This window comes from Nuphar pumila, chromosome 3 (assembly GCF_984573655.1).
Source record: "Nuphar pumila chromosome 3, dmNupPumi1.hap1.1, whole genome shotgun sequence".
Taxonomy (NCBI): domain Eukaryota; kingdom Viridiplantae; phylum Streptophyta; class Magnoliopsida; order Nymphaeales; family Nymphaeaceae; genus Nuphar; species Nuphar pumila.
Window position 1 is genome coordinate 20,258,112 of NC_143251.1, and position 24,782 is coordinate 20,282,893.

A 24,782-nucleotide genomic window follows, 5' to 3' on the forward strand; every position below is an offset into this window, starting at 1 on the left:
CTTATATTTTCTTTTTCCTTGTATTCAAAGTATACTAAATTATACTTTTTTGTGTATTTAGTTAAGAATTTTTTGTGTGTACTGTTTAGGATTTAGGTTAAATATACCTAATGTATACTTTAGGTTAGATTAGGTTTTTTGGTCATTATTAAAATGACTAAATATTTTATTTTTTGACCATTTTTTGAATGACCAACTAGCCATTGGAATTTGTAATGGCTACGTTAGGATTTGCTTTAATGACTAGTTTGAATAATCAAACTAGTTGTGGGGATTTGCTCTTACAGGCTTGCTATATGTCTTCATCTATATATTGCATAGTTGAGAGAGGATGTATGTAAACAGTGTGCGCATGCGCTTGAGTGTACGAGTGAGGATTTATTTTGTATTTTTTGTGATTAATAAATTCTTTATTTTTATCCATTGTTGTTATTTGTTATTTTTTGTATTTAACAAAATGCATCAGGTTGAATGCAGTTAGTATTTAGATTCATTATTTCTCAGGTTTCGTGCCATTTTGTGACAATTATATGTTATTCGTCATGGTGAAGGGGGGAATATGAGAAATATAGTTAATAGCAGTATGTAATTTTTGTATTCTTAAGGTGTTCTAGTTCTATTATTGACATTAATAGTTAAAACAATTATAAACAGTAAAAAAGAGTTTTCATATTTGTCCTCTCGACTGAGAGGTTGGTCTGCAAGAGACTCCCATTCCCTCCCAGAGGGGGAAGAGAAACACGATGCCTCTCATAGTCCAGGCGTCCAACCCCAACCACAAGCCCAACGTTCTTTGACAAAGATAGTGGAAGGCTCTACATAATCAGGATCTTCATTGAAAGCTTCAATGGTCCAACATGGTGATTCTTATCATTTGGAAATCTCTCCTAAACGCCATGATGAGATGATGGTTCTCTTCAAATCGACTTTGATGGTAGGGTTTTCTAGAGGTAACCCATGAAAACATCTTGAATTCCACTTCCATAAACTCCTCTTTCTTCGAAGGTTTGCATCCCCAATCAAGTTTGTACCCCTTCACCAAGGTCTCTTCATTATCAGATTACACAGTTCACAGGACATGTCGCGTGTGGTCCATGGAAAGTTGCAGGACACAGTTTGGTTGCGCACCAGTGACTTCCTGGCATGAAAATAAAATTGCAAGTGTCCAACCTTGTTTTCCTGTGGATCAGGTTACCTGGATTATCCATAGAGTGCTGGACGAGAGATGTTTTTGAGGGTATCGCTCGGAACCTAACTTGACCTCAGGAATTTTACCCGTTTGGTGTATCCACGGGCAATGGTAATTAAAAAGAGGAACTTAAATTGTATGCATTTAATAGGGCATGCATATGAAAAAAAAAACTTTAATGAAAGATAATAAAATGTTCATGCATTGCACATAAATCTTGCATATTCCTGCTATGCATTAGAACATGCATATGTTATATGTTCACTTAATTGTTACATGTTGGTGGATGCATGATGTTTAATCTCTAATGTCTCGCTTACTTAAATTATGATCTATGCTATTGCTTAAATGATTCTTTGTGCTTAGAAATTGTTCCCTGTTGCATGAATGCTTAAATCAAATTATGTACTTGTCTTCATTGCATTTCTCTAAATTATTGCATGAAGCCTTATCTGTATTCTTTAGCTCACTTGTTTCATTAAAAGTACTCATGCTCAGGATTTTGATTCTGACACCCTACTTCTATGGTTTTTCACATCCATAGGTGATCAGTGAAATGACTGACTTCTAAGAGAGTTACGAGTGTCACATGCTTGTTCGCAGAGGAACAATGTGACTCAATTTTTCGTTATTTACTTTTATGTCATCTAAATAACTCTGACATGTCTCTTGCAATTATTGCTTAAACGTTCTTTCTTTCAGACAAATGAATAATGGTTTGGTTTGGTATGGATGATAAATGTAAGCTCTATTGTGGTGTGTGTGGTTATCCAATTGGGAGTGGAACTGTAAAGCCCCCGGATCTCTGAGATTGTTTTCGCACTTATTTAAAAAAAATCTGCATTATTCAAGGGGTATGAGTTGGGGTCGTTACATTTCCTGTGGATCAGATTACCTGGATTACCCATAGAGTGCTCGATGAGAGATGTTTTTGAGAGTGTTGGTCAATTCCTTCAGGGGCAACTTATCGAGAGAGATGGCTATACCCGGGCCATGGAGAGAGGTGGCTCTGAAGACCTGAGTCCATAGGGATCCATTTGGATCTGACTTACATTTTGAATTTTTATAATTTGGATATTTTGTATTTGTATCAATTTTGCATTTTGGTTCATTTGTAACAGATATTGATTTTATGAATTAGATCTAATATCTAAATCTAATTAGATTATGATAAGTTTATCTTTTAAAAGGATTATCAAATTAGGTAGTTTTGCTTTGTTTAGAATTAAAAAAAAATCCTATATTTATAGATGAGAGATCTCTATAAATGGACAGTTAGATATGAATGAATTATGAATATTTTTTAATAATTTTATTTAATTTTCTGCTTTTTACAGTTTTCTTGTTTCGTAGCTGTGCTAAGGTGCTTATTTTTGCAGGGTTCAAGAGCAATCCTCCTGGCCATTGCATCAGTGAGTCAACCAACTCTCAGCCATATGGGGACTCACCTTGAGAACGCAATGGGGTGCTATACCAATGAGAGGACTCGGTTCCATCTCCTTTCACTTGGACACCTTCATGATACCCCACTGGCCAAGAGTTCTCAACTCACGGAGGCAAGCTTAATCTCAATTTACGTCAAAGAATAAGTCCAAGCCAAACTCTTGTGGCTTTATCAAATTTAAATTTACTTGGGAAATGACTTAACTAATTTGGATTTTTCTCCTTTTATATTTTCTTTTTCTTTTGTTGGATACCCTTTGGGAAGACCACACCTGACCACATAGTATTTTTATTTGGATCTGGTACCAGATTTTAACATTCAGTTAAATTGATTTTAGTAGGTCAGATATCTAGTCTGAACCCTTACCATTGGCACCACTTGAGACCTTTGTTTTGATATTTACACAGAGAAACTGCCCCCAGGATCAGAGACCTAGCTGCGCTGGTTCTGCCTACCTTACTTACTATCGCTGTCCTTGCAGTGCAAAACTCTGTGGCACCACTTGGGACCTGGTAATGGATTTGTAATATAGATGGAGATAAGCAATGGATCATGCAGTCGAGGACACAAAATTTTTAAATTTAAAACAGTCGCCACTGCTTGCAACAACGAACTCGCAGCAGACCCCACAGAAGGTCGAGCGCGAAGGATTCCTGTGTCACGATTACTTCAGGCTGATTCCACGTACTTTTAAAGAGATCCACAAAGATTGGGTAGGCCCAAAACATATGGTAGGTTGATTCTTCCGCCGCTTGGCAAATGACGCACCTACTCGGATACTGAAAACCCACCTTCTTAAGGAAGTTGCCCGTTTGTACTCTATCATGTAAAATTAACCAGGCTAAGAACCGAGAGCGGGGAGTTGACCCATTCACTCATAAAAGACGCTCAAGAAGCCAATCAGTCCCAGGAGGAAAAAGAGACCGATACAGAGTTTTGGTGCACAAAACGCCGCTAGGCGCAATCGCCCATTGCAAAAACTGCACGTCAGGATCGGGATCACCATCTTGCATGAGGATGAAAGACATGACCTTAAGCCACATGCGACACAAGTGCGAGATATGAAGCCTGCGGGGACGACAAATATAATGGATCGACTCAAGGGAACCGTACTTAGCATGGAGCAGAGGAGCACACGAATTGCCTGGACGGTGCACCATCCATCATTGCTTCACGTCGAGAGCAATACTTCTTAGTTTAGGAGCGAAGATCCCCAAACCAACCATACGCCTTGGTAACACCAACGAGTTTCATCCAACCAGGTGGCACTTAGTCCGAAGGTGGCAACTAGACCAAAGAAAATCCGTCATCAAACTGGAGAACTTCTTCTCCACACCCTTGAACATCAGAAACGTGAACATAAAAAAATTTGGGATAGAGGACAAGACGTGCCTAATAAATGTAAGCCGATCGACGATGAAAATGTAGGAAGCCTCGTAGGAAGAAATTTTGGTCTGAACTTTTTGGATAGTTGCAGTCCAAGTGGCTGAGGGGATGCACTTTATTTGTAAAGGGAGACCCAGATAAGAAATAGGTAAATTCGAAGTTGCAAAGCTAAAAATCTGTTGTCCGACGGCCAGCAAGGAAGATGAAGAGTTAAAAAAGGGTAAGAAAGTGAGAAGGAAAAAAACATGAGTTTTTGCATTCCCTGTCTCTTTTTGACCTTTTTCTTTCTTGTTTTTCCCTTCACACAGAGGTAGGAAGAGACACATGAAAAAGGGTGAGAAGGAAAAAGTCATGGGTTTTTGCATTCCCTGTCTCTTTTTGACCTTTTTCTTTCTCTTACCGTCGGAGAAGAAGCGGGCGGGAGGAAGAGAGGTTAGCACCATTGGGAGGTAGACGCATGGGATGGAGCTGCCTACAGCGAGACAGCGTTGGCCGGCTCCCCGGCCACCCTCCGTTGCATTCCAGTGTCCGGCCACTTGTCATGCTTCCAATCTTTCCACGCGGACCTGAGAATGCAGGGCGCCCTGAAACGTGGCTGGACTCTGTGATGGCGAAGCGAAAGAGACTTTCTGTTTAGCCTCCTGTACTGCATAAAATTATGAAAAACCGGATAACTTGTTCAAGAATCGCTTAAACAAGCGCCTGAGTGTACCATCATATTATCAATTTAATCATAATCAACCCTCACTTTCTTACGTAACTAAAAAATTTGATAATTTGCCCTTCTTTTTTCCTTAAATCTCTCTCTCATAAGTTTAGAAGGAAAAAAGGATAAAACTATTATTTTTCAGTTATGTAGTCATAGTTAATCTTTAGTCATCCTTAAATTGACATAAGTAAACTTTAACACTTATTTAGTCTCTGATCTTAGGGGTGGTTTCTCTGAGTAAATATAAAAAAATAAATCCTTTTTAAGGCTTTGTTTGTGTGCTAACTGTTGAAGTTTGCTCAAGTTACCGTGATGGTGGATGTTACTTAGTGATAATAACATTAATGGAGGAAGTTTATATGGAAATGATAAAGGCAGTAGAATGGGTTTGGTGGAGGATGACAATTGTAAGAATTGACGGGTTTTTTCGATTATCCAAATCCCTCCCTAAAGTAAATAGATCAGATTAATCGATATTCTATGGCATGATCCGGTTGAACCTTGTGTTCAAATGAAGTTGTGAAGGTGTTGAGATGAAGGTTTTGGATTAAACCCTGTTGGCACACAGGTGTGTTTGTAGCTTTCAGAGGTGGGCCATGTAAGGCAGGATGGTTGTGGGGGCCTACCCAGGGTTTTTCTCATTTAGGTGAGAGTTCCTCATCATAAAAAAAATAAAAAAATTTGAAGTGTCATATTCAACCTCAGTCATGCAATACATTCCCAGGCATGGACCATTCTAGGTCTAGGTCCGGCTGTTCATCATTAGAACTGATCAGATACAAGCTGGATCATGGTAGATCCAAACCTGAATCCTAATATTGTGCAGCAAGTCTGTAATGAATCTGGATATGAACTCGGTCCGATGCAACAGAGTTAAATCTAGCTAGATTCACTTTTTAAATGATAATGCTGGATCTGATTGAAAAAAGTTGAAAAAACAGGTTTACAAGTGAAAGATGAAAATGGATCAGATTTTAATTCTGATCTAAATGTAGATCGGATAAAAGTGCTGACCAAATTCGAATATGAATCTGAAAAGTATTTGATCATGTAAGTTAAATCCAATCACAGTATGTATTACACACGATCTTATTTAAGATCTCCACCTGAAAATAAAGTATCAGATTCAGACCAGAGTTCGGACTGAACCATGTCCATTTGCACCCTAAAGTGCAGCAACCAGTCAATGGCTCCATTGTACTCCATGTGCTGCAGGAGCGTGTGCACAAGTTCACACAGAAATGTTTGGTAACAATCACAAATCCCATATACTCTTATTTATGAGTTTTAAACATTTGCTGCTGTTTTTCGAAAATCATGATTTTACACAATCCATCATACAAAAAGGAATTAGTGAAATCATTTTATAATAGTAACATCATACTCAGTTTGGATCAGATCAAAATCTCGGTTCCAATCCTACAAATGATGACAAAAGAGAGCATTGAAGAAAGACTGGGAAACGCGCGGTTAAGATGGAATGTGATGCATCATGCATGCTTTGAGTCAATTCTCTTAGTTCAGCAGTAATTTGAGCTACCCTCAAATTCTATAAAGGTTATAGGATGTTACCGGGTTAAACAGGACCAGAACCGATACATATTTCCTTATAGATGATTTTGCGTTGTACACAATTTTAGCCCTATATCCAAAGTATTTACAGGTTCAAGTGAATGTCCAATATAAAATTTTAAACCATGACAGTACTTACTAGTAAATCATTGTTTTTGGACCAAAATCAAACTAAAAAACATAGCTAGGTTTTGATCAAACCCTCTCTTTAGATCCAAATTCTAACACCAAAATCCCAATGGGTGCTTGACTGAAAATCACGTTTAGCAATCAAACTTGGTTAATTCAGAGTAATATGTTCTATCAGAATTACGCAACTCATACCCAACATATTTTTGTATTCTGAAAATAATGTTGATCGTTTTTTTTTCTTTGATGATGAAGGAAAATCCTCCTTGAAAACCAGCCCACTTAATGGGCCAGCCTCCTCACAAGGTAAAACTCAACCTTACCTGCCTCAACCGTGATAAAGCAACAGCTGCCCCTATGCATCAGCGGGACTGATCTGGGATAGGGATGGCAGTGGACCGGGGGAAAGCGGGGCCCCGCCCCGCCTCGCCCCGTTTGGACCGGGGATGGAGGGTATGAAACGGGGATGGAGGCGGGGACGAAGGTTAAAATCCATCCCCGTCCGGGGGTGGAGGCGGGGATGGACTGGCACGTTCCCCCACCCCACCCCGCCCCGCCCCATCCCCGCCCCCGGCCCCGCCTCATCCCCATCCCGGCCCCGCCCCATCCCCGCCCCCAACCCTTTATATTTTTCTACATGTTTACTAACCCTAACTCCCTTCCCTAATTTCCTAACCCTGGAGCCGCCGAGCCGGGCCGTCGCCTCTTCCCCTTCCCCATCCGCATTATCATTGGAGTCGGGCCGTAGCCGACCACTGTTGGCCGTCGCCGACCACCGTTTGCCGACACCCACCACCGTTGGCCGACACGATCTCTCCCTCCTTCCATCTCTGCCGCTGCCTTGTGCCACTGCCGTGAGCCTCCTCTGTGGTGCCATCTCCTCCCTTTTTTCTTTTTCTTTTCCCCATCTGTAGCCTTGCATCGTCGGAGCAGCGTCGTCGCCGACCCCTCTCCTCACCGTCTTCCTGTTTCTTTGCTTTGCTTCGCTTCTCTTAGTCTTGTGATATCGTTTTGTTCTCCATGCATTTTTTTTATTTCTGAAGAGTCGTTTGATGTGGATTTTCTGTTGGTATCGGTGTGATTCCTGTTGATGTTACGATATTCTGGTCGCTGGATCCAGATTTTCAGGTTCATGCGTAGATCTGATTGCTACGCTCATTTGTAGGGTGTTAGTATTTGGTTGATGTTAATTTCCCTATTTGGTTGATGTTAATTTCAAGGGAAGGAAACTAAGGATACACGGAAAGGATTAATATCACGTCAATTTTATCATTTTTTTGTCTGATGGATGGATGAATCAATCTTAGAATTCTATGTTAAGATTGAAAATTCGGCTGATTTCCATTGTTTTATGATTGTTGGTGATCTTTGAAAGATAAGAATGGCGTTGTTTTATGACTTTGTAGAATATCAAAGAGATGCAATTTGACAAACGGGGACGGGACGGGGACGGGGACAGGGATGGGGCGGGGGTGGGGATTAGAATGTTGAGACGGGGCGGGGGTGGAGCTCCAAAGTCTCCCCCGTCACGGGGGTGGACCGGGGATGAAGGTTACATTTTAGAGACAGGGCGGGGGTGGAGACCTTGTCCCCCGCCCCGCCCCGATCCACTGCCATCCCTAATCTGGGCCTTCAGCTTGACACAGGAACCCGCTCACTACATGAAAAAACACCGCCATCTCTACCGACCAGTAGGGGTGTCAACAGGTCGGGTTTACCTGGACTCGATCCATACCAAACCTTATAAGGTTTAGGCATGGTGATAAATAAGAAGACCTGATTAAGGCCCGGGTCGGAACCCGAAGGTCTGAATAATACATAGAGTCAGGTATAGCTTGTGAAATTTTATACCAAATCCAGACCCGACCGAAGTTCCGATTCAGACCCACAAATGTTAAATGTAAAAACTATAAAAAATATTATTTTACCAGGTCTGGTTCATGTAGTTCTTATCGGACCGGGCATGATTTTTTTTTATGGTGGGTCTGGTTAGACCCGAGTCCGGACCTGATACCATACCCGAAAATCAAGACCAGGTCTGGTTCCACCTGGGTCCGAACCAAACCCCACCCGTTGGCACCCCTACCGACCAAGGAGCCTGGTGCTATATGCTTATTATATTCCTTATTTCCTGCAGTTCCGTAAGGTGAGAGATACGTTGCATTGGAGAGATAAGCCACCAGGTTGGATACCTACACGTGGCTCGGTATCTTGTAGTTAATGTAAATCCTATACTGTTTAAATTAATACAGTTTGGGGAGCCAAATCCCCCAGCTTGCTTATTGATTAATATGCTTTTTAATGAGACTGAAACATAAAAGCATGTAATAACATGAATAATTTATTACTATATTTGAAAATAAGCATTACCAACAGTTCTGAGAAATATGAGAGCAGTTAAATGCTTTGAAATATGGGCCTAAGAATCAAACATAATCTGCATCATAGCTATTGAATCCCTAGCTAGACGGCAACGGCACAGGTGAACTCTTTTATCTCATGGTTTGCCGAGCATTTGCCAATTGATCTCAAGAGATTGAGTTTTTGTATGATTTTGGTCCAAACGAAAGCGCCACATGAGTAGGGGTATCATTGTAGCAAGCAACAATAGTGAACAAGATCTAAGTGTGTATACCAGCAGCAGCAACAAAATTGTTGGAGATTCACCAATAATCCCCACACGAACACTTCCCATCTTTAAAATGATGAAAACGCTTGACATCCCTCACAATGATTTCTCTATGTACAATCTTGCATATAAATTTGATAGCAGTATGGCAATCACCACAAGCTCGCAGGTTCTTTGTTACCATGATCCTTGAACCTGCACTTGTGTTCAAGAGGGCAAAAGCAATCGCCAACCTCTCACTATGACCACAGAGCATCTCCTCCTTCACATCCTCTGCTAGCTCATGCAGCACAAGCTCGGTATCGGGAACATAACCAGATTCTCTCATTTGATGATCTAGAGCCTCTAGAAGTGCCATCATATCCTTGTGCTGCGGATGCGTCTTATCCTCCATAGTGAATCCATGAAGCTTCCCATTCACAAGTGTTACACTATAACCCGGTGTCTTCTTCATCCCCAGCTTCTTCATGATCTTTCTAACTTCTCCAACATCATCCCACCTCTTTCCCAGAGCATAAACATTTGAAATTAGTACATACATGCCTGGATCATCTGGCTGCATGTCACAGATTATCTTTCCCACAACTGCGCCAAGCTCTGTATCACGATAATTTTTGCACCCCGCAAGCAGTGCACTCCAAACACCGATCCCTGGCTTAACTACCATGGATTTAATCAACTCATGAGCTTCCTTTAGTCGACCAGCACGAGCCAATAGATCTACCATGCAAGCATAATGCTTATCACTTGGTTGAATGCAGAACTCATCCAACATCAGGTGGAACCAATACCGACCTTCTTCAACAAGGCCTGTGTGGCTGCATGCTGATAATAAAGAAGCAAATGTAGCATCATCTGGCTTCACTTGGCTGTGCTGCATCTGCACGAAGAGTGCAATTGCATCCCTTCCAAGACCATGAATGCCATAGCTAGAGATCATTGCATTCCAAGCAATTGCATCTCTACAGCACATCCAATCAAATAACCTCCGTGCCATCACTAAGCTACCACATTTTGCATACATGTCGATCAGTGCAGTGGCTGAAATCACATCAAAATCAAGATTCTTGATTATGAAGCAGTGTATTGATTTCCCCAGTTGGAGGAGACCAACATGAGAACAAGCTAGCAGTGCACTCACAAGTGCAACTAAATCTGGCTCGCATGCCTCTTGTTGCATTGCAATGAACAGGTTAAGTGCATCACCTGCACGACCATTTTGGGCATATCCAGACACCATTGCACTCCAAGATACCACATTCCTCTGTGGCATTGCATCAAACAAGCAGCGAGCTGCATCCAAAGCGCCATTTTTTGCATACATGTCCACAAGACTTGTGTTCAACACCACATCCATGGGAAGCTCCCCCCTTAAGATATGCCCATGAACAGAGAGACCAAGTTTAAGTGCCCCCACATTAGCGCAAGCTTGAAGTAAACCCACCATGACAATCGCATCACCACCAACTCTGGCCGACTGCATTCTCCTGAAGAAACCCAAAGCCTTCTCTCCCATCCCATACTGTGCATAACCGGTAACCATGGTCGTCCAAGTAACAAGATCTCTCTTAGGCATCCTATCAAACACCTGGATCGCATCATCCATTCTGCCAAATTTAACGTACATATTGACAGCAGCAGACCCAACGAACACATCATCTCCATACCCCGATTGCACAGCGAAATTTCGGATCTCTTCACCCTTTTCGAAATCTCCAAGCTTGGTGCAAGCCTTGATCGCGAGCGTAAACGTCGAGCTATCGGGCCGAACTCCCACCAAGATCAACCTATGATACAAATCAAGAACTTCCGAAGAAGACCCATTTCTCGAATAGCCGATTATCATGGCATTCCATATGGCAGTCGTTCGTTGAGGCATTTCGTCGAACACTTTGCGCGCAATGCCGACGCACCCAAACTTGGCATACAAACTCACCAATCTGCCCCATATTGCAATGTTGGAAGAGGCCCCTCTTAGCACAAGCTGAGCGTGGAGTTGGCTAAGAGGCCTCACGTTGGTGCAGGCCCGGAGAAGTGAATCATAGTGAAGTTGGTGGCTCTGAAAATCTATGGAGGATTGATACAGGAAGGAGGGATATTTAATTATGAAGGATGTGGACGGAAGGGATGACAGAAGATGTGATGTCCTTGATGGAACTAAAGCATGGCCATGCATCATCCATCAAGCCCACATGGGTGTGATCTTGGTTGTAATTTGAGCCTCAGCTCATGGACAGGACTATGGATGATGGGCACATACACATCATGTGTACTGAATAGAGTTATAGACTCCAGTGTCGGTGTTGAGTTAGGGATGTAAATGGTTCGGATTAGGTTTCAATTTTGGTATATCAACTAATCCAACGTAATAGGTTCGGACGGAACGGGCAAGAACTTAGAATGGGCTACCAGGAGTCCTCCTTTTGTGTTTTTTTTTTTTTCTGTTGCCCGGCATGGTTAAACCCTATGTCCTCGGTACACATTAATTAGTACTAAAACCCTTTAGGCCATTCCCATGTAAAAGAAAGGCTTTACATGAGAAGGGCATTTAAAAGGAACCGTAAAGTTTTTCATGTGAAAGCTTTCGTAGAGAGGTATGAGTGGATTTCTACCTTTAAAAAGTAGTTGGTCGTAAGAAAAACTGAGGCTCACTTGTACTAGCATGACACTTTCCTACTGAAAAACGTGGCAACACTATCATGTTGCTCAACACTCTTTCATGGAAGTTGCATGAAACAAAACGAGACCTTAAGGTCTCTTGGGAAAAGATTCCCAGCTTTGATCTAGCGGCAATGGATGCTTCTTGTCAAATAGTAATTAATATGATTGATATTTTGAATATATTTGCATTTTTTAATGTGATATTCTTAAAAATTGTTATTTTGTCCTCTATATTAAGAAAATACTTCACAATAAATATATATATATATATATATATATATATATATATATATATATATATATATTGAGAAATGTTGAAATGGATGGTCATCAGCAGCGAAGCCGCTTGCGCTGCATAAAAAATGACCTCTTATAACACACACACACACCTCTTTCTCTCTCTGCGCGCACACACTCAGAACTCATACTAAGAGTTCATTGAGAACTGATCAGGTCCAAGGGACCTTGGACAGAAAACTGTCCCAATGAACCACGGATGTCGTTCATTAGAAGATGAATGGCACCTGAAACCCATCAAACAGGATGGTCTCCACCTAGATGGGGCCCCACAATTTTTTTTATGCCATCCACTTTTTAGACGAACGACATCGGTTGCAGAAAAATGGACGGTTGAAGCTTGAAATTCATCCAAGAGGTCAACCTTTTAGTCCATTTTTGGGGCAAGCAGGTTATATGTTCCCCCCCCCCCCCCGAACAGGGCAGTTAGCTACATCTCATGATCGGGGGACCCAAAGAGCACCACGTATGTAAGCATGTGCGTCTCGTATCCCCATGTTTGTCAGCATTAATTAGCGTTGGAGTTTGATAAGATTGCAAAGACTTAAGTACCCTCTCCTCCATTGGTGCAAAAAAAAATGACGGTTCTTGAAAAGGAGTGGTTGTAAAGACTTAAGTGCCCCGAAGATGATTATTTAAGACCCAGTCTCTGCACTGCAGGATTATCCGAGAAAGAAATCTCCCCTGGAGGAGGCCATGAACATCAACCCTCTCACTCTCTCTCTCCCTTCTATTTCTGCTTCTGTGCACATCCATTAGAAGATCATACATTGCTCCATCAAGCATCGACTGACCTATACATTGACTCTTGTGAAGCCTGATTCAGAGTTTTTACCCTTACAGGAGGAGGGTTTGGGGGCTCCTCCCAGCGTGGGTATCATCATTCAACTAAATGAGTTGTAGATCCTGATTCAGAGTTTTTACTCTTACAAGAGAGGGGTAAAACCTCATCTTACTCTCTCTCCCTTCTCTCTCTACTTCTGTGCACATCCAACAAACGATCCAACATTTCTTCATCAAACACCGACTGACCTGCACACTAACTGTAGCATCGTTCAACTTGATGAGTTGTGGAACCTGATTTAGAGTTTTTGCCCTTACAAGAGGGGGGTTTGGGGGCTCCTCCCAGCGTGGGTAGCATCATTCAACTTGAAGAGTTGTGGAGTCTGATTCAAAGTTTTTATCCATTCATATTTTAAGGCATTAGATCTCATTTTTGAACATCCACGCATGTGCAGTTTGCTTTCATCATGTTCAGTTGCTTTCTAGATTATACTTTGAATTCTTGTGCATTTTAGATCTATCGATTTATATGTAACCAGAGCTCATTTTAACTTGAATTTTTTACTGCAACTTCATGCATATGTCTTCATGCTCTCCACCAAAAATCAGATCATTCTGAGTTTGTTTGACCCACTTTAAAAATCGATATTCAAAACCTGTTATTTTGCACCGTCAGGATTTTAGCAGAATCAGGACCAACTTGCGGAAGTGATTTCTCCCTAACCAGAGATGATCTTTCCGATCCGTAAAAAAGGTTGTTTTTTAAATTGAATCTAGTTTGTTCATATCAAATTTCAGTGATTTCTATGGTGTTTTCGTACCAGTTTCGGGTCAAAAACCATAACCCTGTCACCCTGTGTCATTTTAACGGCTCAGATTTTGATTCATTTTGTTTGAATTTTATTTTCCTAATGGAAGATTATTTTTCAATTCTGTAAAACGGGTTCTCTTCGTTTATGTGTCTAGTTCATTCTTGTAAATTTTCAGAATTTTTCATGGTAAATTACTATTTTATTTTGATTAAATACCAGAATCTTGTATCCAGATTTTATAAATGTTCTGATTTTGGCCCCCATATCATGACTGTTGTAGCACTTCTTCAACAAATCGTTATTTGATTGACAATATTCTTCAACAAATTATTGTTATGATTTTTTTGAATCTCTAATGAGTCTCTAATATGATTTGTAGTATTTTTGGGTCTCCAACGAGCCTCACAATGATTTATAGTGTTGTTCGATCTTTTAACTATGATTTATAGTGCTTTGGGGTCTCCAATGAGCCCCACAACGATTTGTAGTGTTTTTCGGTCTTTTAACTAAGATTTATAGTGTTTTCGGGTCTCTAACGAGACCCACAGTGATTTATAGTGTTGTTGGACCTCGCTATAGCGATTTGTAGTGTTTCTCGCTAAACACTACAGCGATTTGTGATACAAATCGCTATTAGAATTCAGGACCAACTTGTCAGGGTCATATCTCCCTAACCAAGGATCGGATTTCAAATCCGTAAAAAGTGGTGTCTTCGTTATGAAGTCTAGTTTATTCCTGTAAATTTTCAGTGATTTCTATGGTCATTTGATACCCCCATTTGGATCTAAAACCAGACCTCTATCAGTCTGCCTTATTTGAGTGACATAGGTTTTTATTTCATTTTGTAAAAGTCATATCTCCCAAACGGAAGATCATTTTTCAAATCCGTAAAAAGGGTTTTCTTCCTCTATGTGTCTAGTTTATATTTGGAAAGTTTTATAACTTTTTATGCTCATTTGATATTTCGAACCTGTTAAAAACTGAGACATGTTATAAAATGTTATAAAACTTAAAAAGTTTGAAACTTCCTCTATGTGTCTCGATTTTTAACAGATTTGAAATATCAAATGAGCATAAAAAGTTATAAAACTTTCCAGATATAAACTAGACACATAGAGGAAGAAAACCCTTTTTACGGATTTGGAAAATGATCTTCCGTTGGGGAGATATGACTCTTACAAAATGAAATAAAAACCTATGTCACTCAAATAAGACAGACTGATAGGGGTCTGGTTTTAGATCCAAATGGGGTATCAAATGACCATAGAAATCGCTAAAAATTTACAGGAATAAACTAGACTTCATAACAAAGATACCACTTTTTACGGATTTGAAATCCGATCTTTTGTTAGGGAGATATGACCCTGACAAGTTGGTCCTGATTCGGATAGCGATTTGTATCACAAATCGCTGTAGTGTTTAGCGATTTGTAGTGTTTCTCGCTAAACACTACAGCGATTTGTGATACAAATCGCTATCCGAATCAGAACCAATTTGTCAGGGTCATATCTCCCTAACCAGAGATCGGATTTCAAATCCGTAAAAAGTGGTGTCTTCGTTATGAAGTCTAGTTTATTGCTGTAAATTTTCAGCGATTTCTATGGTCATTTGATACCCTATTTGGATCTAAAACCAGACCCCTATCAGTCTGCCTTATTTGAGTGACATAGGTTTTTATTTCATTTTGTAAGAGTCATATCTCCCCAACGGAAGATCATTTTTCAAATCCGTAAAAAGGGTTTTCTTCCTATATGTGTCTAGTTTATATCTGGAAAGTTTTATAACTTTTTATGCTCATTTGATAATTCGAACCTCTTAAAAATCGAGACACATAGAGGAAGTTTCAAACTTTTTAAGTTTTATAACATTTTATAACATATCTCGGTTTTTAACAGGTTCGAAATATCAAATGAGCATAAAAAGTTAAAAAAAATTCCAAATATAAACTAGACACATAGAGGAAGAAAACCCTTTTTACGAATTTGAAAAATGATCTTCCGTTGGGGAGATATGACTCTTACAAAATGAAATAAAAACCTATGTCACTCAAATAAGGCAGACTGATAGGGGTCTTGTTTTAGATCTAAATGGGGTATCAAATGATCATAGAAATCACTGAAAATTTACAGGAATAAACTAAACTTCATAACGAAGACACCACTTTTTACGGATTTGAAATTCGATCTCTGGTTAGGGAGATATGACCCTGACAAGTTGGTCCTGATTCGAATAGCGATTTGTATCACAAATCGCTGTAGTGTTTAGCGAGAAACACTACAAATCGCTATAGCGAGGTCCAACAACACTATAAATCACTATGGGTCTCGTTAGAGACCCGAAAATACTATAAATCATAGTTAAAAGACCGAAAAACGCTACAAATCGTTGTGGGGCTCGTTGAAGACCCCAAAGCACTATAAATCATAGTTAAAAGATCGAACAACACTATAAATCATTGTGAGGCTCGTTGGAGACCCAAAAATACTACAAATCATAGTAGAGACTCATTAGAGATTCAAAAAAATCATAACAATAATTTGCTGAAGAATATTGTCAATCAAATAACGATTTGTTGAAGAAGTGCTACAACAATCATGATATGGGGGCCAAAATCAGAACATTTATAAAATCTGGATACAAGATTCTGGTATTTAATCAAAATAAAATAGTAATTTACCATGAAAAATTCTGAAAATTTACAAGGATGAACTAGACACATAAACGAAAAGAACCCGTTTTACAGAATTGAAAAATAATCTTCCATTAGGAAAATAAAATTCAAACAAAATGGATCAAAATCTGAGCCGTTAAAATGACACAGGGTGACAGGGTTATGGTTTTTGACCCAAAACTGGTACGAAAACACCATAGAAATCGCTGAAATTTGATATGAATAAACTAGATTCAATTTAAAAAACAACCCTTTTTAAGGATCGGAAAGATCATCTTTGGTTAGGGAGAAATCACTTCCGCAAGTTGGTCCTGATTCTGCTAAAATCCTGACGGTGCAAAATAACAGGTTTTGAATCTCGATTTTTAAAGTGGGTCAAACAAACTCAGAATGATCTGATTTTTGGTGGAGACCATGAAGACATATGCATAAAGTTGCAGTAAAAAATTCAAGTTAAAATAAGCTCTGGTTACATATAAATCGATAGATCTAAAATGCACAAGAATTCAAAGTATAATCTAGAAAGCAACTGAACATGATGAAAGCAAACTGCACATGCGTGGATGTTCAAACATGAGATTTAATGCCTTAAAATATGAATGTGTAAAAACTTTGAATCAGACTCCACAACTCTTCAAGTTGAATGATGCTATCCACGCTGGGATGAACCCCCAGACCCCCCTCCTGTAAGGGCAAAAACTCTAAATCAGGCACATAAGTAGAGAGAGAAGGGAGAGAGAGTGAGAGGGTTGGTGTTCATGGCCTTCTCCAGGAGGAACCCTTTACCTCTCTTGATTTCTTCTCTAGAGAGAGAGAGGGTTTTAGAGTGTTTTACGAAGAAGGAAGAAGAAGAAGATGACGATGGAGCAATGTAGGATCGTCTGTTGGATGTGCACAGAAGTAGAGAGAGAAGAGAGAGAGAGAGAGAGGGTTGATGTTCATGGCCTTCTCCAGGAAGAACTCTTTGTTTCCCTTGATTTCTTCTCTAGAGAGAGAGAGAGAGGGTTTTACAGTGTTTTACGGAGAAAGAAGAAGAAGACATGTTTGTCCTTTTTTTGAACAGAAAAAGAAGAAGACTTTGAAGAGTCAACATCATCCTCGACTTTCTGGATGGAGGACATGTTTGTCCTTTTTTTGAACTGTTTGTTTTTTCTTTTTTGAATGAAGGGCATTTTTGTCATTTTCTCAAACCATCACTTTATGAGAAGAATAGCAAGAAAGGGTACTTAAGTCTTTGCAACAACACCAGAGTCTGATGCAAAGTTATGTCAATATACATGGGAATACGAGCCCCATGTGCTTGTATACGTGGTGCTCATTCAAAGCCCCGAACACAGACGTGGGATTCAGTGAATCATCGGGGGCGAACATACACCACCGCACTCTTCATTTTTTGATGGACGTATCGAAGAGGCCTTGGACAGTTTTTTGCCCAAGGCCCGCCCAAGGACCTGATCTAATCTCGAGTTCATTCACATTGAGATCTACTATTGGCATGATGACACCTTAGACTGAAGTTCATTCATAATTTCCTTTTGTCCCAGAAAAATAAGAAAAAACAAAAACAAAAAAACCTGTTTCATATAGTAGGTTGATTAAACCAACGAAGAATAAAAAACAATATTTGACACAAAAAGAAACACGACCCTTACAAGTCATAAGAAACACGAGGACAATACACTCTTCCCCACTTGGTCCAATTCATTCATAATTCCTAGTTGACCCTCCTGCAGTTCTTCCTGATTTCACCATTGGAGCCAGTGAGGGGCTTGATGTCTCCCATCTTGATCATGGCAGCAGCAAAGTCGGCGTTGAAGGTGCTAGCACTCTGGCTGTAGGTCCTGACGAGGGTATCAGTGGATCCACCATTGAAGAGCTGCTGATCAGAATGGAGGAGGCCCCTCCTGTTGATGAGGTTAGTGAAGTAGTTGGTGTCGAAGGATGTAGGGGTCTGTATGTCAAGGGGTGCCAAATTGTTGTCCCCTGAGCCTGCAGTCCTGGGGCAGCTGCCCTGCCTGGTCCTTGCAAACAAGACATCGATGTTTGTCTCATTGTATATGCGGCTTCTGAAGTTTCTGCATTGAGCTTGTCCAATGGTATGGGCACCTGCTTCCAAACATGGTGTTATTGGTGTTGAGAGAGAGAGAGAGAGAGAGAGAGAGAGAGAGAGAGAGAGAGAGTCCCCGAACATGACCTGAATGGATACGGGTCCAACTGGACCTGGCTAAGGAAGGACTAAGTCTGGGTTTGGGATTTGATAGCGAGATCCGGATACAAAGAAATAGACATTTTTTTGAAAGGTAATTATATGCAATTTTTTTAAAGTTATGGGTTATTGTCAGATCTTGAGCATGGTTTATAAACTATCAAGCCAATCTCAATTCATCTGCTAGCCAGATATTGTGCTTCCGACCAAATTAGCTGTCAGATCCATTGCATTAATGACCCAAACTTGAGTCCTATTGGACCCTCTCCAAGTTGGGTATCGGGTCATACCCTGCCCAATATTGGCAGGCTGGCAGCCCTAATTTGAACAGAAATGTGACTAAGTTCATGAACTCCTCACCTTTCTTGAAATCCTTGGAGAAATAAGAATTTAAGTTCATGAGCTGGGTCATAATTCATCTGACTGAGGTGACTGCATCATGAATGCATGAAGCCCCGGTTGGTTGGACCATAGATGATCCGAGTTCTGGTACCCCTAGTGGAAGGATCCACCAAGGCTTGCCTCTACAGCCCTTTGAGGCTCCAAGGAAGGCAGTATCTGAGGCCCAACCGATTCAATTAAAAACCTTGGCTAATATCCGCTCCATACCTGAGAGTGCAACCATGTCCTTGACAGAGAGTCCTTGAGCTTGGAAGCTGGAAATCAGACGGCTAAGATCAAAAGTGGGAGCAGGGATGTCTCTATTTGCAGCAGCTTGGCTCGCTATCCTAGCGTCTCTTCTTCCAAGTTTCACGTTCCAACTCGGCCCACCCAACTATACAGACAAAAAAAAAATGATGTTATATTAAGTCCATGCATATGCCACAGTCACAAATATTGGTAATATTTTGAATTTCTAGTTATAAAATCAAGCGAAAATAAAAAAAAATCACCTAGTTTTAATATATTGCGAATATTGACACATGATATTAAAGCTGTAGCATCACATTATTGTTTTATATTCAATTAATCTTTTACGCTGTTTTTATTTTTTAATATTTTTGTTGGATAATTTATGATATTTTTTGACAAATTTTCCATGGAACTAACCTCTTGTTTATTAATTTATCATGGGATTTTCCTTTCCCGAGAAAATAACAAGAAAAGGAATTTACGAGCATGGTTCATGCTCTGGCTCAGTAACTCCAGGGTTTTCGTATAGAAATCGGAGCTCATGAACTTGGAGAAGTTTTACTTAGTATCCAGGTACTTTATGGTATATAAGGCTATTTAGCCATATTAAACCAGCACTTACGGCCACAACAGAATCTCTAGCAGCAACGGCCAGAACATCAGCACAGGACACAACTCCAGGGCAACTTCTCTCAACCGCAGCCTTGATGGCATCAATGACTTCAAATCCTCTAGCAGAATTCTGATTCGGCACTGCCGACTTCTCCCCGGTAAAGGTAGATGTGTCGTCCAATAAAATGGATGCATCACAGCCCTAATACATAAGATATCAGATAATAAGCACAATATTAGTTCATTAAGTGAAAATGGTGAAGGCATATTGGCAATGTACACATAGCTTTGGTTGACATGCTATACATTAACAAAGCAGTCATGGAAGAAGAGGCGCAACATTGATGCACCCATCCGACGCTCCTTGGCCACAGCTAACCTGACCTGAGCTTGGATGGTGTTCAAGAGGTTGGGACAAGACTTGGTGTAGAAACCAGTTGAGAGCTGAGCAGAGGAGCTGCCAAGCAGGAGGGCTAAGAACAAAGAGAGGGTGACAAACAAGGTCGAAGAGGAAGCCATGATTTGAATGAATTAAGTTGAGAAGGAAGCTCACAAGATGTGGTGTTGGCTATAAGGGTGGTGAGATATTTATAGTGTATACTTGAAGCATTGAGAAGGGTGGTTTTGTGCCTTCCACAAGCTGCCTCTTACCCAGACTTAATAGGCTGCTCATACTTTTTGTTGGTTCACATTCCTTGACCTTGGTTGCTGCGGACCAATATGTAACAGATACGTAACCCCTTCGCTGACCATTCAAAAAAGGACAAATTGGTGCACCACCAGAGCAGTTTTGGAAAGGTCATACATCCAGAACCAATCTACATAGGGCATTTAATGATCATATTTTCAACATTTTGAACGTTTACTGCTTTAGTTTCATCTAGGAGTAAGAAATTGACTATTCCAAGCAACTGCTTTAATGGGTTAATAGTTAGAATCAACCTGTCTAGAGCTTGAATATTGGCTTGGATGAAGTTGATCCCATATGTGACCAGGTCCATATTGATCTGAAGGGTGCTATGATCCAGTCTAAATCTGGATTCGATCTGCATGCAATTGGGTTCCATCTTCAGGCTCCATTTTTTTCAAAATTGATGCATGTAAATAGATTTCAAACCAGTTAACTGGACCAGTATATATTGAGAGCACCTAACTGGGTCCAGGTCATAGCTACGCTCGTCACGACACATGCTGCACTACCATAAACTTCTCTTGGCAAGTCATGCTCAACAAGCACAGATTGGGATCCATCCGTCCTACTCAACAACATACTTTTCTTGTAATCTCTCACCACTCCCTGCTGTTACTGTAAATTCTCTAAATGATTAATACATTCTAAATATTTTTCTCTAAAAAAGAAAGAACATAATTCGGCTGTTGCTGGTTTCAACTTCATTCCTTTAGTCTTTGCATGAAAGACACTGAATTATAACTATCTAAGTAGTCGGTGATTGGCTTATGACTTCCATGCATCTCAATCATTAATCATCTTTAAAAGATTGGGTAGAGATAGGCTTCAATTAGTTTTTACTCCCCTCCATTAAAATTAACACTTTAAACTCCACAAAAAAGCTACTTGGACCATATCAACCAATTCAAGGAGAGACACTATCAATTTAACTATGTGTTCAATTAGCAAGGGGGAAATTTTTTTTGAACAGGATAAAGCGGACTCTGTGGTAACATGGATGCATAGGGATGATGGCAGCGGACCGGGGCGGAAGCGGGGGACAAGGTTTCTACCCCCGCCCCGTCTCAAAATCCGGACCTCCATCCCGCACGGGTTTGGATTTTAACCTTCATCCCCATTTCATGTCCTCCATTCCTGGTCCAAACGGGGGCAAGGCGGGGCCCATTTTTTCTCAGACCATTGTCATCCCTTAGAAGGATTGGGGACGGGGTGGGACAAGGCAAGGCGGGGATCGGGACAGGAGAAAGCATAAGTCCATCCCCTCCTCCATCCCTACACGGGTTTTGATTTTAACCTCCATCCCGGTTTTATGTCCTTCATCCTCGGTCCAAACGGGGCAAGACAGAGGGGGGGGGGGGGCAAGACTGAGCGGGGCCGTTTACCCAGTTCCACTGCCATCCCTATAAATGCATGTCCTCTATCGACCACATCCATGGTCTATGGTCAAGCAAAAAAATAAAAAGGGCACATGAGTTGATGGATGACCCTCAAGCTTGATCCTACACGCGTAGTCTATGCCCCCTTTTAATTTGTCAACAAGAAAAAGCCAGGAAAGTTGATTCGCTTGATGGGATCATTAATACCGCTCCAACAACTTCATACAACTCTCTGTCTCTCTCTCTCTCTGCTTTCCTTTTCAGCAAATCGATACTTTTCAAGCATATTACTTTCTTTCTAATGCCTTATGGTCAAAACTATCTTATTTTGAGAACAATGATTATTATCTCCCAATTTGTGCTTGTGTCGAGTAGCTGATTTTTTTAATATATATGCACCTTGAGCGTCTAGTCCAACCTAACATTTATCAATTGCTGAACGAAGAGGACAAGTTTATAATTTTTTTTCTCAAAGAGCTTCATAGAAAGTGAAAAGCATTAAATCCATAAAAATCAGACATTATTCTTAGTATGGATATGGATGGGCAATCTCTAGTCCTGACATGCTTGCATAAATTTGTTGCTTTCACGAAGATAAATTAGTGCAGCATTTCTAGTTAAATAGGTGGTGACTTTCGTGCAATTCGCGTGTTCTCCACAATTTCTCTTATAAATACCTGAAAAGGAAATATCTGCTGCCCTTTCGTCCATTTTTTTATAGCAGTTATCCATAGTCTGTGTTCAAAAGAGGAAAAAGAAAAAAAAAAGTCAGAAGATTAGATCCCGTTTGATCCTACACTGAGTACAGTTTTGGTCTCTTTTGTCAAACAGGAAAATTCAGAAAAGTTAGTTCGCTCGATCTTCTGACTACTCCAAGGTGATTCTTTTCTCATGCAATTATTAAAACCTCTCTCTCTCTCTCTCTCTCTCTCTCTCTCTATATATATATATATATATATATATATATATATATATATATATATATATTTCTCATGTTATTTTCGTTTGGTATGATTTGTGGTGAAAACCATGGCGTTTTTTGTACTTGGTTGCTGACCACAACTAGTGAAGGCTACCCTCCCAACATAGACCTAAAGCTTCCATTCTAGTGTCACCTCATTATTATTTGTTTTTTGTTTAATTGCTTTTGAGAGAAAGGAGGGCATTTCTCGAAACCTTTTTTTTAGACAGAGAAAGCTGGGGTTAGGGCAGACCACTGCCATATAAACAACCATATACCATTGGGATTCGAACTTGCAACGTCTCAATTACACAAGGCGACAGCTCCTGCCAGACAAGCGGAGCACCTGTTGGCGCATTTCTCAAAACCTTAATAGAGAAGAAAGAAGAATTCATCTAGTCCTGGATCTCACTTTGAGGTTCTAGTACTGGGTTGGGGTTTGGATTAGATTTGATCTATCAAAGACGAAATTCTATACCCTGATCTTGTAAGGATAATAGAAATCTCGACTTGAACCTACAGGCTTAGTAAAATAATAAATTTTATGTTTTTATACGTTAAAAAGTTGCAGGTCTTGATTTAAACTCGGGTAGGATCAAGTTTGGTATGAAATTTTATAAACCATACCCAGATATGCTAATCGGGTCCTAGGAGCTAGTCCAACCCAAATAATGAATTGGACCCCTTTCTTTTTTACCAAACCTGGATCCTTCCTGATCGTATAGGTCAAATTCAGTTCATAACCGAGCCATTGGCACTCCTAATAACTTTGTCCCACGTCTCATGAACTCACCGTGTCACAAACATAATAGCTCCTATTGAATCTTAACTCGAGACCCTTTGCTTACGATGGTGTTACCCTATCATCTGTCTGTCTATCTATCTATCGAAAAAGTGCTGGCCGTCCATCATGGGCATTGATGGACAGTCACACGCAAAAAAAAAAACATAGCATCAAAATGATGAGTTTTTCCGTCAAAGGGGGCATTAATTAGCGGTGACAAAATTCACTACAAGAAAAATGTGGATTAGCGACGGACGCTATCCATCGCTAATCTGTCACTAAATGTGTTTAGTGATAGATTGACAACGGCTTAGCGACGGATAGCGTCTGTCGCATAATCCTGATGGCTAAATAGCCACAGAATTGATCTATCACTAATTAGCGATGGATGTAATCCATCCCTAATCCGTCGCTAAACAAGCACAGATTTAGTTTTGCTACAGAATGTAATTTGTCGCACAGATTAGCGATGAATTACATTCCATCACAAAATCAAATATTAGCGATGAATTTCTTATATGTTGTTTAATCCGAACCCGCACCGGGGGGAACCCCAGACCCCCCCCCCCCCCTCTAGTAAGGGCAAAAACACTGAATCAGGCTCCACAACTCATCTGCTTTCACTTAAACAACATATAAGAAATTAGAGTAGTCAGATATTCCTTGATTCCTAATTGCATAAAAAAAAGCTTTCATGTAAAGAAACAAAAATTTGATAATGCTGGCATAAACCCTCTTCCATATTGTAGTTATCATTTGTAATTGAATCTTCACAATGTTTTCATTGACGTATCTAGCAAAAAAAGCTTATAAAAGTCAATGATAAATGATTATATTAACCATTATTTCTCCATAATATTCATTAGTTATGGGAACATAAAACAACAACTTGATTTTTGTTGTAGCCAAATTAAGATATTTGGTACATATGAATAAAAAAAAAAAGAGAAACACCTATTTTAGATACCTTAGCACCTCCCAGGAGCATGGTAAGAACACTGAAAATAACATGGACAATAGCCAACACAAAGATAAGGATATGCAACTGATGTATTGCTTCAAGTGATAAGAGTTGGAACTTTCTCTGAATATAAATCCAAAATCAGTCTGTTAAAAATTAAAGAAATGAAGAAAAAAAATATCAAGCAAGAATATTAGAACCACAAAATGCAGTACCCACAATTTGTAACTGAAAATAGCTCAATAAAAAGAAGTATATGAGCAACATCCTAAATAA

At 40.1% G+C, this 24,782-nt stretch overlaps 2 protein-coding genes across 2 annotated transcripts; both read right to left on the reverse strand.

Annotated features, from left to right (window-relative positions):
* Positions 1-8,752: 8,752 nt before the first annotated feature.
* LOC149842212 (putative pentatricopeptide repeat-containing protein At3g25060, mitochondrial) lies at positions 8,753-11,234 on the reverse strand. Its single transcript, XM_090000613.1, has one exon. It carries the CDS (start codon positions 11,232-11,234, stop codon positions 9,093-9,095), a length of 2,142 nt encoding a protein of 713 aa, XP_089856739.1. The 3' UTR covers positions 8,753-9,092.
* A 6,538-nt stretch (positions 11,235-17,772) lies between these two features.
* Positions 17,773-20,292, reverse strand: LOC149842213 (peroxidase P7-like). Its single transcript, XM_090001314.1, has 4 exons — positions 20,040-20,292; positions 19,744-19,935; positions 19,098-19,263; positions 17,773-18,388 (listed from the first exon to the last, which is right to left on the reverse strand). The coding sequence occupies exons 1-4, from the start codon at positions 20,250-20,252 to the stop codon at positions 17,997-17,999; spliced, it is 963 nt and encodes a 320-aa protein (XP_089857440.1). The 5' UTR covers positions 20,253-20,292; the 3' UTR covers positions 17,773-17,996.
* Positions 20,293-24,782: the final 4,490 nt, after the last annotated feature.

Excerpts from the sequence above, each read along its gene's own strand:
- LOC149842212 (XM_090000613.1), bottom strand. The coding sequence starts at position 11,234 with ATGCATGGCCATGCTTTAGTTCCATCAAGGACATCACATCTTCTGTCA.
- LOC149842213 (XM_090001314.1), bottom strand. The coding sequence starts at position 20,252 with ATGGCTTCCTCTTCGACCTTGTTTGTCACCCTCTCTTTGTTCTTAGCC. Across the intron at positions 19,936-20,039 it reads TCCATGACTGCTTTGTTAAT|GGCTGTGATGCATCCATTTT; the intron begins GTATAGCATGTC and ends CTTATGTATTAG. Across the intron at positions 19,264-19,743 it reads CTAGAGATTCTGTTGTGGCC|TTGGGTGGGCCGAGTTGGAA; the intron begins GTAAGTGCTGGT and ends TTGTCTGTATAG.